The sequence below is a fragment of the Mytilus trossulus genome, chromosome 4 (genome assembly GCF_036588685.1).
Source record: "Mytilus trossulus isolate FHL-02 chromosome 4, PNRI_Mtr1.1.1.hap1, whole genome shotgun sequence".
Taxonomy (NCBI): Eukaryota; Metazoa; Mollusca; class Bivalvia; order Mytilida; family Mytilidae; genus Mytilus; species Mytilus trossulus.
Window position 1 is genome coordinate 19,508,766 of NC_086376.1, and position 15,642 is coordinate 19,524,407.

General features: G+C 33.6%; 1 protein-coding gene across 1 annotated transcript; it reads right to left on the reverse strand.

Annotated features, from left to right (window-relative positions):
- Nucleotides 1-1,427: 1,427 nt before the first annotated feature.
- On the reverse strand, nucleotides 1,428-14,992 carry LOC134716471 (von Willebrand factor A domain-containing protein 5A-like). The gene is made up of 9 exons (XM_063579473.1): nucleotides 14,896-14,992; nucleotides 12,443-12,645; nucleotides 10,330-10,549; nucleotides 8,054-8,229; nucleotides 7,172-7,280; nucleotides 6,766-6,876; nucleotides 5,461-5,587; nucleotides 3,335-3,476; nucleotides 1,428-1,523 (listed from the first exon to the last, which is right to left on the reverse strand). The coding sequence occupies exons 1-9, from the start codon at nucleotides 14,948-14,950 to the stop codon at nucleotides 1,428-1,430; spliced, it is 1,239 nt and encodes a 412-aa protein (XP_063435543.1). The 5' UTR covers nucleotides 14,951-14,992.
- Nucleotides 14,993-15,642: the final 650 nt, after the last annotated feature.

A 15,642-nucleotide genomic window follows, 5' to 3' on the forward strand; every position in this document is an offset into this window, starting at 1 on the left:
CAGGTGGTTTCGTTCGTGTTCCTACATTGGTCCGTCGACTTCATAGAGGCAAACGAAGAGTATGCACTGGTGTATAGAGACCTATACTTATGGGCAGGCACTCTACCGTCAGGTTTCAATGTCATAATGGCCATCTATGCTTGAACATAAAAAGATGACCAAACACTCATTGATCAGATGCGAGTCAGTTTCTTTTACTGCCAGAACACGCCATAATACGAATTTCACGGGAAACAAAACGGCCTAGGACCATAACAATGTTTGCACAAGGACTGTATTCAGTGCTGGTGGTGTTCCAGTACGGGGTTGCTTCTCATACCGTGATAAGCTGGGTTAGCATATTCTGCTGGGTAACATAAACGGACAGACATACAGAGATTTGGTGCCTTAAAACATTGCAGTCCCACATTTTAGTAATCCCCCACTTGCGTCAACATTGCCAAGACCCTTGTACATGGACGACAACGCCAGACCACACGGGACACGGCTTTTAACCGAGTTCAATGAGCAACATGCCATTTTCACTATTTTTTTTACCTTCCATGCCTCCATACAAAAACTCTGACAAACATGTCTGAGATGCCATTAGCGGAAATTTCGATCGCAGAGATCCACCTTCACAATATTTTGTCGATTTAAAAGTGGCATTTGCTCAGATTTCCTCAACTAAAGTTTTGAAGGCTTGTACCGAGAATGATACGTCGTGATATGAAACTGTACCGGAAGAGAGGTTGTTACGCATGCTATTGACTCAGACATTGACATTAAATTTTCCGATTATACCAAAGATAATGTGTAGAAAATTTTACTGATATTGGGTAATCTATTGTTGTTAAAAAATAAAATCACAGTGAAACTTAAATTCCGTTTCTAAATTGTGTAATTTACACTATTTCTATGAACAAAAAACATACATGCATAGAACCTTCATAAGTGACCAATATTCTATCTGTGGTTTATGTGTGGTACACATTAGCAAAATTGCTATATGATTGTTTTCTTTTTTTCGAGAAAAAATGGATTCTGTAAATTTGAAAAAAGTTTTAGTTTCTTGTGTACAATTTGGAAATTAGTATGGCGTTTATTATCACTGAACTATTATATATTTGTTTAGGGGCCAAAGGAAGGACGCCTCCGGGTGCGGGAATTTCTCGCTACATTGAAGACCTGTTGGTGACCTTTTGCTGTTGTTTTTTTTTTATTTGGTCGGGTTGTTGTCTCTTTGACACATGCCCCATTTCCATTCCCAATTTTATAAATAACAGCTAGAAAATAGATTGTATAATTTCATCTCAGTATAATACATAAAAAATAAAAAATAAACCTTTATATGAATATTTAACATGCCCCAATTGATAAGTGAATAGATTACAAAACTTTCTGACATTTAAAAATACTTTAATGGGAGAAAATATAGAAACTATCTTTTATAGTCCAACTTGCCTTGTATTTCCGTTATTTGCCTTCGCTAGTGATATGACCTCATTGGTGTTACTGACACCTCCATCTGTCAGTAGGAATATCTTTAAAAAAAATGATATAAAAGTGATCTTTTGTCGATCAAAACAAAGAAGCATGTCTTTATGTGCTTTTTTGTTGCATTTATTTTTGTAGTGATTAAGATGATAACACAATGTTGACTGTTTTGCCACTGTTTTTGACATTTTTACCTATCTGTTTGTTTTGTTCACTCATCGTTTTTATTATAATGGAGTTCGATGTGACTGTCATACGAGTGAGAGATTTAGCTAGCTATAAACCCAGGTTGAATCCACCATTTTCGACATTAGAAAACGCCTGCACCAAGCCCAGAATATGAAAATTATAATCAATTCGTTTGACGTTTTTTGAGATTTTGGTTTTCCTACTTGCTTAGGGACTTTCCTTATTAATTTTTCCTCAGAGTTCAGAATTTTTGTGTTTTTTCATAACCTAAAATCCATTAGTGTTGAAGACTTCGTTTTCTAAACATAGAAATAATATCCTAATATCATTGTGCATCTAAAAGTTATATTACTTGTTTGTACTTCTATAAGCATCTTTGTCTTATTTGGTCTTCGCTGGGTTTAATATCTTTGACTTTTTGTTTATTTTGTTTTGGTCATGGTGGGTTTTGTGTTCTTATTGTTTTTTGTAACTTCCAATTACATGCATCTTTGACCTTATTTTCAATACTCGATACATCAGATCATTTACAATTGGATTTCCTTTAAAGTTATTGCAGCTAAGAAGACCAAGATCATACCATATAACAGCTGTGTACTCTCTGTACTCCTATATGGCTCAGAGTGCTGGAGAATGACTGACAAAGACATCAACAGACTCTCCAGCTTCCATAACACATTTCTGCGAAAGATAACGAAACTATTCTGGCCAAACAAAATCTCCAACAAAGACCTACATGAGATGACGAATAGCAAAGTCTCCACCAAAGACATGGAGACTTTGCTCATACAAAAAAGATGGAGGTGGCTTGGTCATGTTATACGCAAACCATCTGATGACATGACCAAGGTTGCCCTTAGATGGACACCAGAGGAGAAGAGGAAGCGAGGCCGACCTAAAACAACATGGAGACGCACGGTAGAAAATGAATTAAAGGAAAGAGGATATACCTGGGGCACAGTGGAAAGAACAGCAAACAACAGAGAAGAGTGGAGGAAACTTTGTCCTTGCCCTATGTGCCATTAGACATAGCAAGTACTAAGTAAGTAAGTAAGTAATGCAGCTTTTTCTGCTCTTGCCTCTGCTAGTGGACCGTGAGTCCCCTAGGATATTACTAGCCCAGTAGCCAGAACTTCGGTACTGGCATGAAAATACGGATTTTTTGTGTTATTCAAATTTGCTGTTACAAAATGTAAGAAATTATCATAAATTAGGGAATGTATCTCCCTCATACATAGCTCTGATTCCTTTAACGGATTTGGCTCTACTTTTGGACCTTTTGGATTATAGCTTTTCATCTTTTATATAAGCTTTGGATTTTAAATATTTTGGCCACGAGCCTCACTGAAGAGACATGTATTGTCGAAATGCGCATCTGGTGCTTGAAAATTGATAACGTTAATGTTATTACTACCACTGGGTCGATGCTTCTGCTGGTGGACTGTTAGTTCTCAAGGGTATCACCAGCCCAGTAGCCAGTACTTCGGTACTGGCATGAAAATACGAATTTTTTGTGTTATTAAAATTTGCTGTAACACAATGTAAGAAATAATAACAAATTAGGGAATGTATGTCCCTCATGCATAGCTCTGATTCCTTTAAAGGATTTGACTCTACTTTTTGGACCTTTTGGATTATAGCTCTTTATCTTTTATATAAATAAAGTTACCTGTCTAGGATATCCCTGTATACAGCTGTTACTATAAATCTGTTTAAGTGGTCGTAAAATCTCTGTACCACCCATATCTGCCTCCATCTGCGATTGGAGAGACAGAGCTTGGTTTAAAGTTACTTCACTATACTCTTCACTCCTATACAATAATGAAAAAGTTAAACATTCGGGCAAGTGTCTAATTTGCAATAATTCCACATCTTATAAAATTGAGAATGCATGGAAACGGGGAACGTGTCAAAGAGACAACTCAACAAAGCGAAACAATTCCACACCCGGAATCATGATTTAGCTGACCACAAAACAGAATATATACTACTAAGTAGTTCAGAGAAAAATGTATTCTATCCTCTGAATCATTAGAGTAAAAATAAAAAATAAAAAAATAATAAAAAATATATGACTCACAAGACCAGAGGTTCCTCATTTGTGACAAGCGCAAACATTCGGTGAGGTGAAACATGGTTTGTGAATCTCCACCCTCCCTCTATACCTCTAGCCAATGTGGCACACACCAATACACAAAGTAAAATGTCAAAGTCTGATGTTAGATAAAGTAACAAATGAAACTTTGAAAAATGACTATGATGAACATAAAGTTACAAAGGAATACTATAAGTTACTGACATGCCAGCTCCAGACCTAAATTAAACTGGTTGAACATCTATCACAATCCCTCCTGTAAGGGGATACGTGTTATATCATCATAAAATATACGAACATAACATAGAACATAACCGGTATTATTATCTTAATACCTGGTCGAAGAATGAATGTGTTTATTTCCCATGCAAAGAGCCTAACTTATTTTCATACAATCATGTAATTTTAATGGTCACTTTTTGCTTTGTCAAAAACTTGTGGTAATTTTGTGGGTACCAATTTTCCTGCATGAATCAAAAATCGGATTTGAAGGATTTTTGATTTTTTGGGTTTTGCAAAAATTTGTATACATTCCGATATTCACAGTTTCAATTAAGAATTGAAAGCTTCTTTTTGTAACTTTATTCAGACGTAAAAGCGTTGACTGAAGTACTCTTTTGTATGTAGCGCGAAAGCGCTTCATTAAAAACATGTTTACACGGTTAATGTTATTATTGTAACACCCCTATGGAGTTAAAAAAATAAGCATAACATTTTGTTAGCTATGATCATCAAAACACGAATTCCATCGAGTTTTTCTTAATTTACCTGTCCACTTTATTGTGGGACCTCGTGTCATCGTCATTGTGTACTGAATGTTGATTTCAGAAGGGCGCAAAATTGCTGTTTGCAAATCGAAATAACTGTATCATAATGAAACATACATCTAATGTAATAAATTTACCCAGGAAAACCCTGTCACAAGTGACCAAAGATTTTATTGAAACGACCTATTGAGTTACTGTTTAGACTTCCGGGTAATCTATTTTATAGGTTTTAAGGTTTATGTACCCTTCTGGAGCCATTTGTGTACGAATTTTTCAAACATTAATTGTATCAAAACTACAGATATAATGAATAATAGAGACAGACCATTTTGAACATATACTAGGGGGAAACTTGATGCAAAGCATTATTATTTACTGTTGCATTGCATTTAATAGAAAAAGATAACTTTGTGGCAAATAAATCAAGATTTTTATAGAAAATCCACAGCCTTTAATACAGAGATTTTTCTTATAAAATTTGAAACATAGATTACTCACTTGCATTTCTATGATGTGCTAGTGTTAATTGTTTGCAAAAAGTTCTAAACAACCTGTAAATTCCAAAATACCTCGTGCTGAGTCACTGAAGTCGAGCGCACCCTAAAAGGTGTACTTGATTTGGTCCATATCTCTATTTGTTCTAACCAATAACTACATTAATAAACTTGTTATAAGGAAATCAATGCTAGCACTGCATGCAATAATCCTATATTTATCGGACATCAAATTGCCAAATATGATAGAACAAGAATAAAGGCTGTGGATTTTCTATAAAATTTCCATATGTTTAGCATTGAAGCAACACAAGGGTACATAATCCTTAAGGAGAAAGAAAAATATGACAAAGAGTTTATCATTCTCCAATTTCATACAACAACTTTTTTTGAAACAAGGTACAGACATCACTTCCTCAATATTTATAAACTTGCTTACTGCTCAAACAAAGTGCTGAAATTACTACCAAATGATACAACATTGAACAGACATCCAACAGGTAAACTCTTCAACAACAGTAGTAATGTTTCCTTGGCCTTCTTTATTCTAACATTACTCATACTACCTATCAAAATAATAATATTATTTTCTTTGAAATGAAATCATTTTTTCTTATACTCTTAATTTTGTACCTATAAAAAAATATAAGTATAATTTGATGAGTAAAAATACTACCAGTGGCAGATGTGGATCTAGAATTTCTGAAAAGGGGGTACCCTAAAGGCAAATTTAAGTTAATAAGCCTAATCTTATGTTGAGTAGTTGTCGTTTGTTGATGTGGTTCAGAATTGTTTCTCGTTTGTTTCGCCTAATCTTACGTTGAGTGGTTGTCGTTTGTTGATGTGGTTCAGAATTGTTTCTCGTTTCTCATTTTGTTTATATATAAGACCGTTGGTTTTCCCGTCTAAACGTTTTTACACTAGTTATTTTGGAGGCCCTTTACGGCTTGTTGTTCGGTGCGAGCCAATACTCCGTGTTGTTGAAGACCGTTCGTTGACTGTGATGGAGAGATGTCTCAAGTGGCCCTTATAACACATCTTCTTATATTTATTCGATTACTTTATTTTTAACTCTATAAGACCCCCAAATTTGCCTCTAAATTGCATTATGAGACACTATATCAATAACAAGACCTACAGATATTATCTATGAAAAATAAAGGCATATTTGATCAACTATTCTGTGTGTCATGTATTTTTTTGTAGATTGTTTATAATGCTGAATTCAGTTAATAAGTATCTGAAAAAAGGTTATGGGTTATAGAGATAAACTTAAATTCTCAAAAATATTGTAGGGGTTGAAAAGTAATTCTTGACACTAGGCTGTGAACTTCAATTAGCCCTCCATTTTTAGGGATGCCCTAAACACTCTTAACCAACCATTTCTTCTTTAAATGTCCTGTACAAAATCAGGAAAATGGCCATTGTTATATTATAGTTCGTTTCTGTGTGTGTTGCATTTTAGTGTTGGGTTTTCTGTTGTGTCGTTGTTCTCCTCTTATATTTGATGTGTTTCCCTCAATTTTAGTTTGTAACCCTGATTTGTTTTTTTTTCTCAATCGATTTATGAATTTCCAATAGCGATATACTTTTGTTGCTTTTATTTATAAGGATTTCCTAAACTTTCTTACAATTTAAAAAGCAGACCATAAACACAAACATCTATATATATATATTGTTGTTGTGTGTCTGTAAAATGATCACATAATTATATATTACACTCCATGTTTGTCTGTGTACTTACCTGATCTATCGATTACAAAGATAAACTCCCTCTTACTGTATTCAGTTTCTTCGCCTTGTTTCAAATCAGGATAAAAATTCAACATTAATAAATCTTCCTTGAGCAAGCCATCTGTAAAAGGAATAAGATTTTGTTGATCAATAGTTATTTTTTGTGGATTTAATGTGTAAGCATGCATATTGATGTCCTGAACATTGAACATAATTGTATAATTAAATATAATTCCAGTAGTTCTAAAAGCAGAAATTATTAGACTAATAGTCAACAAGTAGGATAAAAAAAACTATAACCATAATGTCAACAGGTAAAATGTTATACTACAGGACATTTCTATTTCAAAAATAGCATTCAGGTTGTAAAGAAACAATAAACACATCCAATACAAGGTGCAAGTCTGTTTACTAACCTTTTTCTTTATTTCCTAATTCTAAAATAATCTCTGGTTCATTGATACTATCATAGATTATATCAAAACTTAAATCATGATCAAACTTAAACTCCTCTGCTAAGTCAATCTAAAAAGAAAATTATATAATAATGTATAGTGCAACACATTAACGTCTGTTTAATAAATGATATACCCCTTTACTTTCCATGCTTCTCATAGATACGCTGCTTTCTATTGTCTACATAAAACCATCATATCAAAGCTCCAGATTATCACATATATAAATAAACTCATCATAGATACTAGGGATAAATTATATATATATATATATCCGATGGATACATCTGTTGTAGGGTTGTCACTGACTCAGACGTACTTATGAATATAATTATTTTCTGTGACTGTATCTTACATTAATTTGTAGGATCCTTTACTATAGATAATTTAGCTGATCTGTAACAATAACATCTTCATGCCTAATATATCATGTTCTGGAGTACGCCGCTAGATTAAAACTGACGTGGAAAGGTAACACATGGCCAGCGAAAGCTCTTTTTTTGAGAGCCCAGGTGGTCGTGTGGTCTAGCGGGACGTCTGCAGTGCAGGCGATTTGGTGTCACGAGATCACAGTAGCAAAGGGTTCGAATCCCGGCGAGGTAAGAACCAAAAATTTGCGAAAGCAAATTTACAGATCTAACATTGTTGGGTTGATGTTTAGACGAGTTGTATATATACTCGTCTAAACATCAACCCAACAATTCTCTATATTTTTGTCCTTCTTTAGTCTTTACATTTTGAAAATAAATCATAACATTCAAATGTATATTTCGAATTAAAGCCCTATATTAGATTTCCATACACATATTTAAAACTTGTGTTACATAAAAAAAAAATGCTCACCAATGCAGAAAACTTATCTTCATTGACCTTGACATTAAGTTTGTCGTTAGGGCTGCTAACAGATTTGATTTTGTAACAACCAGACACAGCAGCACTGAAAGTAAATTTACATGGAGTTCTTATGTCCACTTGACCAGGACTGGACTCACTTCCAGGTTCTACATATTGTCCAACATCTGTAATACAGATAATAATACAAATTATATTTAAAAGCTATGACGAGGATCCATTGGTCACTATTCAATCAAGGTTTGAATTGTCACAGGGCCAACAACATAAATAATGTACTAAGATTAAATTTAAAACATCTAGAATTTTGAATTGATACTATTATTTGAAAGAGCATTTGTCAAGAACAAATTTGCTAAAAATTTTGATACGTTATGGAGCTCCTCTCCGATATGTTTGAGTTTAAACAAATAGCTTGAAAAGGCTGAGACTGACTTTACCTTACATCAACATTGCTATTTGTGTGGGTGTCAAAACGAAAAAAAAAATAATCTAGAATCTGCTTAAATTTTTGCAAATGACTATTTATGATCTATGGAAGTCTTATATGAAAAGAAAAATGGGTGTTATGGGGCATATTTTACCCTGTATCGTAGGAAAAAACAAAGGAATCAGAACATCTGGCAAACAATCCTAAACCTCACCTTAGTACATCCTTAACTGGTGAAGATGACAATAAATGCACAGATATACAACATTGCTACTCGCCATGATTTCTTTTATATTGTCTCATTACATTTTCTATTTCAGTAAGAATAAAAGCTATATTCAACATTTGTTAAAGCCATTTAAAGTCATTCTTGAAAGGCGTTATATTGTCAAGCAGGAACTGAAAGATATGTACCATTTTCACAAAACCTAATGTTTCAGAATTTTAGCAGATAAAAAAAGACTTAACTTAAATGACCATTTACTTGGACAAGGGAACATATCTACTACTGCTTTTATTAATATCATAAATATTGTAAACAAAAGACAACGAAATATTAGGTCTCATGGCAAACGTATCAATCAAAATCAACGAGTTAAACATCGTATAAATTATAAACTTGTTTTACGTTACATATATATTTTACGTGGATTGGGAAACAAGTTTTGCAACTTGTAATAATCCCTTTCTACTTTGCGGTTGCAAGTAATGCCTTGTATCGGCATTAGCCTACTCTTTTTCGAAATCTACAAGGGTGTCTTTAACGAGCAAGAGGTGTGTCTCTCTCAAAACACGGTTCAGCCATTCATCGTCACCTTCCGACGGACTATCATCGTTTCCTCAAGACCATACTCGCAAATGGTGACAAGGAAGAACCGAAAATTGAGTTTCTGAAATTTTCATCCCTAACGGGAATCGAACCAGGAACCTTTGTGTTAGTAGTCCGATGCACTAACCACTACATCACGGCTCTCCTAATTGGTAATCTCAAATCCATATTTAAAAACAATGGTAGTCATCAATTATTATGTAAATGGGTTGTAAATTGTTTAACATTGTCATTTTTGGCCCTTTTATAGCTGACTTTGTGGTACGGCTTTGTTGAAGGCCGTATGATGACATATAGTTGATAATTTCCGTGTGATGTTGTTCTCTTGTTGAGCGTTGTCTCATCGGCAATCATACGACATCTTTTTTTATATTTACTTATCAGATGGATTAAACTAGAAATACATAAAACAAAAACATAGAGTGGACGTGGTCGGGAAGTATTACATCCCAGCAACAAAAAAAACCCACTTAGTACAGATCTGAGAATACCTGGATTAGTTGACCCATATCAACCCATATCAACTAATGAAAAATCATGCATTTAAGAGTATATCATTAATCACATCCAACATTCAACCAACATTCAACCGATTAGTGTAAAGACCATGTAAACAGTGAGAGAAAAACTTGATCGTGTGTAATGAAATTTTGTAGATCAAAGAAAGTGCATTTGTATATTTAACAATAATAATTAGTTTGATGTAAATCAACTGATAATTTTTTTTAATACCGATAAAACACTATTCATAGATGTCTCCTAATGTCTGGAATTTATTCAACCTTCTTAGGATTACAATTAACAACCATGACACGCTCTTTGAGAGAAATGGATTCTCTAGAAATTCACTTTAACGTAAGGCACATCTTTTACTTCCTATTCGATCAAGTGGTAGAAATTATATTTCTTACAAAACAGATAAAAACAGTATAAGAAATAATTCAGTGTTTTTAAATGATGTGTGAAAATATGTGACAATTCCTGACAATTGCAGAGATTAAGTCTTACCAGGTGAGTATCTTGGAGTCAGTACTGTGGGTAATGTAAACCTCACTTTACCGTCTGTTTCTACAGACAGTTCTACAACATATGACATGGTCAATAGTGCCTTCTCTCCTGCTGGCAAGTTGCCAAGTTTGCATTCAAATATATCACCTGACGCATCATCTTCAGATAACAACATGGCCGTGTGGCCACTTGAAATTGCTTCATTATAAGTCTCTTTAGCCTGCAAATCAGAAACATTAAACATATTATAAAGCATTCAGACGTTTCTTAAATGATAAATGTAGAAATCAGTTAGATATTCGGATTGGTCTATACATAACTTACATGGACAATAATACTGTGTATCGTAGTTTTTGAGGACTTCATGAAAATATTTAGATCACTTCACAAAATCATTTGTACAATGGGACATAAGTACATAAACTACACTTTTCTTTACCAATTTTCCTGAGACTGGATAAAGGCAACAGTAGTATACCGCTGTTCGAAATCATAAATCGATAGAAAAATAAAACAAATCTGGATTGCAAACTAAAACTGAGGTATACACATCAAATATAAGAGGAGAACTACTAAACAACAGACACAAAACATTAAAATGTAACACACACAGAAACGAACTATAATATAACAATGGCCTTTTACTCGACTTGATACAGGAAAAAATGGTGGGTTGAACCTGGTTTTGTGGCATGCCAAATCTCAAAACCAACAAGTAGCAGGTGATTCAAATTCCAATCTCAATTGCCTATTATTGTATAGTTTCTTGTTGTCGATAAGGGGTTCTTTGATTGTATTCCATCTTCCGTTACAAAAAATACAGACACTCCTTACATTGCAAATACATGGGATACTATGCCTAGTTTCATATCCACCCACTAATCATATGATATGCTTTACCTTTTCATTATCTTATCATTCGGCTGTAAGTTACCTTTTGTTTATCCATGCTGCCCTTCTGCTGTGTTTTACCTTTTGTATATCCTGTCCTTCTGCTGTGTTTTACCTTTTGTTTATCTGTCCTGTCCTTTTGTTGTGTTTTACCGTTTGTTTATTCATACTATCATTCTGCAAAGTGTAACCGTTTGTTTTAATCGATCCTGTATTTTTGTTGTGTGTTGCCTTTTGTTTTAATCGATCCTGTATTTGTTTTGTGTTTTACCTTTTTGTTTATCCGTCTTGTCCTTCTGTTGTGTTTTACTGTTTGTTTATCAAATCCTATCATTCTGCAAAGTGTAATCTTTTGTTTTAATCGATGTATTTGTGTTGTGTTTTACCTTTTGTTTTCATCGATCATGTATTTGAATTGTGTTTTACCTTTTGATTTAATCGATCATGTATTTGGGTTGTGTGTTACCTTTTGTTTTAATCGATCCTGTATGTGTGTTGTGTTTTACCTTTAGATTTAATCGATCCTGTATTTGTGTTGTGTTTTACCTTTTGTTGATCCATCCTATCAATCTGCAAAGTGTTACCTTTTGTTTTAGTCGATCATGTATTTGTGTCGTGTTTTACCTTTTGTTTTAATCGATTATGTATTTGGGTTGTGTGTTACCTTTTGATTTAATCGATCCTGTATTTTGGTTGTTTGTTATGTTTTAATTTAATCGATCCTGTATTTGGGTTGTGTGTTACCTTTTGTTTTAATCGATCCTGTATTTGTGTTGTGTGTTACCTTTTGTTACTCCATTCGTTGTTTAGTTGTGTGCGACCTCTATTTTATTCATCCTGTCTTTTTGTTGCGTGTTCCCTTTTATTTATCTGTCTTATCAGTCTGCAATGGGTGATTTTGTTGTATGTTACCTTTTTTATCCATCATGTCAGTCTGTTGTTTATTGTTGTATCCTATTTTATTATTACTTTCTGTTGTGTGTTACTTTTTTTATTTTTACTTTCGGTTGTCTTTTATCTTTATGTATCTTTTTGACTTTCTGTCGTGTGTAACGTTTGGTTATCCTGACTTTTTGCTGTGCGTTACCGTTTGTTTATCCTGACTTTCTGTTGTGCGCTACCTTTTGTATATCCCGACTTTCTGCTGTGCGTTACCTTTTATTTGTCCTGACATTCTGCTGTGTTTTACCTTTGTTAATCTTGACTTTCTGCTGTGTGTTACCTTTTGTTTATCCTGACACTCTGCTATGATGTGTTTACTGTTGACATCAGCTTCAAACTTGTAAACAGCTGACATGTCATCCATTGGGAAGATAAAGCTTGTTTGTAATGCGCCCAGTGTGTCATTGCTATAGGTGAGTTGACTCTCTACATTAGCTATAAACCCCTGGACTGTGACATGGACCTTTGATTCCTTCAGAGGGACTACAATTTGAAAAATAAGTTTTGGATTTATAAAAAGGAAAATAACAATACTATACGGGCGGGATTTGCTCACTATTTTAAAGATCCATTGCCGGTGGCCTTGGGATATTGTCACCTCTTTGGTTGGGTTGGGTGGGTTTTTTTTTTTTTACACATTCACAGTTTCCAGTTTCCATTCCGAATTTTCTCTTTTATAGATTTATTATTGTGATTTGCTATTCATTTCATTTGTCACTACCAATAACAATTTAACTCGCAAGTATTTCAATTCAAACGAGCCTATACGTCAAAACTCATGAGGACTGATTTCATGTGAGTTTCATGTTAAATCACACCTGAGGTCAGACTAACATAAATTTCTACTGAGATACACAAAATGTTTTTAAGATGAATTTCACATAAATTATGATAAAAACATTTAAAAAAACCCATTAAAGTCATGAAAAAAAACTATATAGTTTTTTTGTATAGTCCAGGTGAAATTAATATGAAAAAACTAAGTGTTCTCTTCGGCTTCATGTAAATCGCAATAGATGTGAAACAACTACGGGTATGTTTCATGTGATTCACGGTAAGTTAATGTGAAATTAACTTGGTTTCAAAAATAGCTCGTTTGAGGTAAAACCGACATACATTTTCCCCCTGAATTTCACTTAAAATTTGTGTGAAATTAATGGAAGCAAAATTTACCTTTGTAAACATGCTTGGTGATTTTGTCACTTTTGCACACAATTATTCATCAATTTGTGTTGCTAATCATTCATTACACCCTGTTTTAGTCAAAGAAATTTCTGGTTTTAACAGGCCAGGTTGATGCGGATTTCATTTTCAAAATCCTTCAGTATCTGTTCCCCTCATCCAATAATCATATTTCCCCTCATAATCTATCTCTAGTCTCTCCTTAAAGTATATAACTCCTTCTGTTAAGGTTTCCTATGAAACATAACTATATTTGGTCCATTACAGCAAGTTAGACGTGCCATTGGCAAAATGTCTTCGTTCTTATGGTGCTATAATTGGGATATACAGCTAAGGGTAAGTGAAACATGTTTTGGGGTTTAATTTGCACTATAATTTAAAATACTCTCTCTGAGATTAATCTTCCTCAAAGCACATTCTTGCGGACAAGAAAAGCTGTTAATAGATACTCAATAACCCTTTCATTAAGGATTAGTTGTACAACGACTTAAAAAAACATTAAGGGTATTACAACTATAAGAGTGTTGGTTTTATGTCAAGAAGACACGATAAAATATAAAAAAAATACCTGAACACATCTACAAGGCCACATAAAGTGAATGGTGTTCATCTATGGACAGATTTTGAGACAAAATGTCAAGTTTTAAATCGTTCATACTGGACCAATTCACCTCGAGCTTGAGTTATAGTATTGTCTATTTTGCAAATTAAAAAGAAAACTTATTTGATCTGATTTAAAAGTCACGAAATTTAAAAAACAAATTGCGAAAGATTATAAAACAGAGACAATTAATTATGCAGCAATTGATTTAACGTGAGTTCAAACAAATCAGACTTTGTCCATCTGATGAGTTAAGCATTTTTCACCTTTTTTTATGGTTAGTTCTTATGTTGTACTGTTATACCACTGTCCCAGGTTAGTGGGAAGGTTTGGATCCCGCTAACATGTTTAACCCCTACACATTATTTATGTATGTTCCTGTCCCAAGCCAGGAGCCTGTAATTCAGTGGTTGTCGTTTGTTTATGTAATTATTGTTTTTTGTTCATTTTTGTACATAAATGAGGCCGTTAGTTTTCTCGTTTGAATTGTTTTACATTGTTTTATCGAGGCCTATATTAGCTGACTATGCGGTATGGGCTTTGTTCATTGTTGAAGGCCATACGGTTACCTATAGTTGTTAATGTCTTTTTCATTTTGGTCTTTTGTGGATAGTTGTCTACTTGGCAATCATATCACATCTTCCTTTTTATTATAAGTCAAATATTGACAATCAACAAGTAATTTTAACTGATATAAATGAAAAATTACAACGCTGCGTTTTTGTCTGTACATACTTTCTTGGATCGAAAAGTCGTAATGGTTGAGATATTCAGTTAGACAACGGAGGCTTTTTGTTAACACAGCGTTGTGTTTTATAGTTATAATAATCCATGTGTTATGGTGCGTGCAGATGAACGGGAAAATTTGAGTATCATTATTAAACTTCAATTGTGCAAATCTATACAAATAAGGTGTTTTGAAAAACTCAGATGTCCTTTATTCATTGTACCTGTGGTATCTTTTCCTTCTATGATAAGTCCATACAGAGATTTTCTAGTAGCCATCGTGTGCGAACAGTAATGCAGGTCAGTCTGAACTATCTGATTTTGTCTAAAAATAAATTGAAATGTTTTAGTTAACATCTGATTAAGTCTATCATAAGTACATTTTCAGTTTAAACAAACTACTCATTTCAGGCATTAATTGTTTTCCAAGTATCAACCACATCAAAATGGTTTGTTTTGTTATTACTAGTTTGACATATTGCTTGGATACGTGTATCTTGTAACGATTTCTATTTGTCTTTTTTTGTGTGTTGTTTGTTCGTTGTCTCATTGAAAACAAACATATCGAATTTCAATCCTGGTATCTTTGATGATTTTATTAACAACTACTGGGTCTATGCAAATGCTGGTTGAGTTTTTATTCCCGATGGTATTACAAGCCTAATAATCCACACTTTCTGTGTTGACATTAGTTATCATTTCTGTTGTCATATTATAAAAAAGTATATCACAAAAATACTGAACTCCGAGAAAAATTAAAAACGGAAAGTACCTTAATTCACTATTCACAATTCTAATATGACGTCCTTATTACGCTTTGTAAACAAAGCCGTGTTCTGATGAGCACAAAATATGTTTGACACATGCGCACAAATTTACTGTTTCTATTAAAGTTATTTCCATCGTTATCCTATAAAATATATACATTCAGGTAGCTTACATTAACTTTTATAATAAATGTTATATCGAAC

Coding starts and splice junctions, on each gene's coding strand:
- LOC134716471 (XM_063579473.1), bottom strand. CDS start 14,950: ATGGCTACTAGAAAATCTCTGTATGGACTTATCATAGAAGGAAAAGAT. Junction 8,230..10,329: donor GACTCCAAGATACTCACCTG/GTAAGACTTAAT, acceptor TCTGTATTACAG/ATGTTGGACAATATGTAGAA. Junction 1,524..3,334: donor TACAGGGATATCCTAGACAG/GTAACTTTATTT, acceptor TTTTTTTTAAAG/ATATTCCTACTGACAGATGG.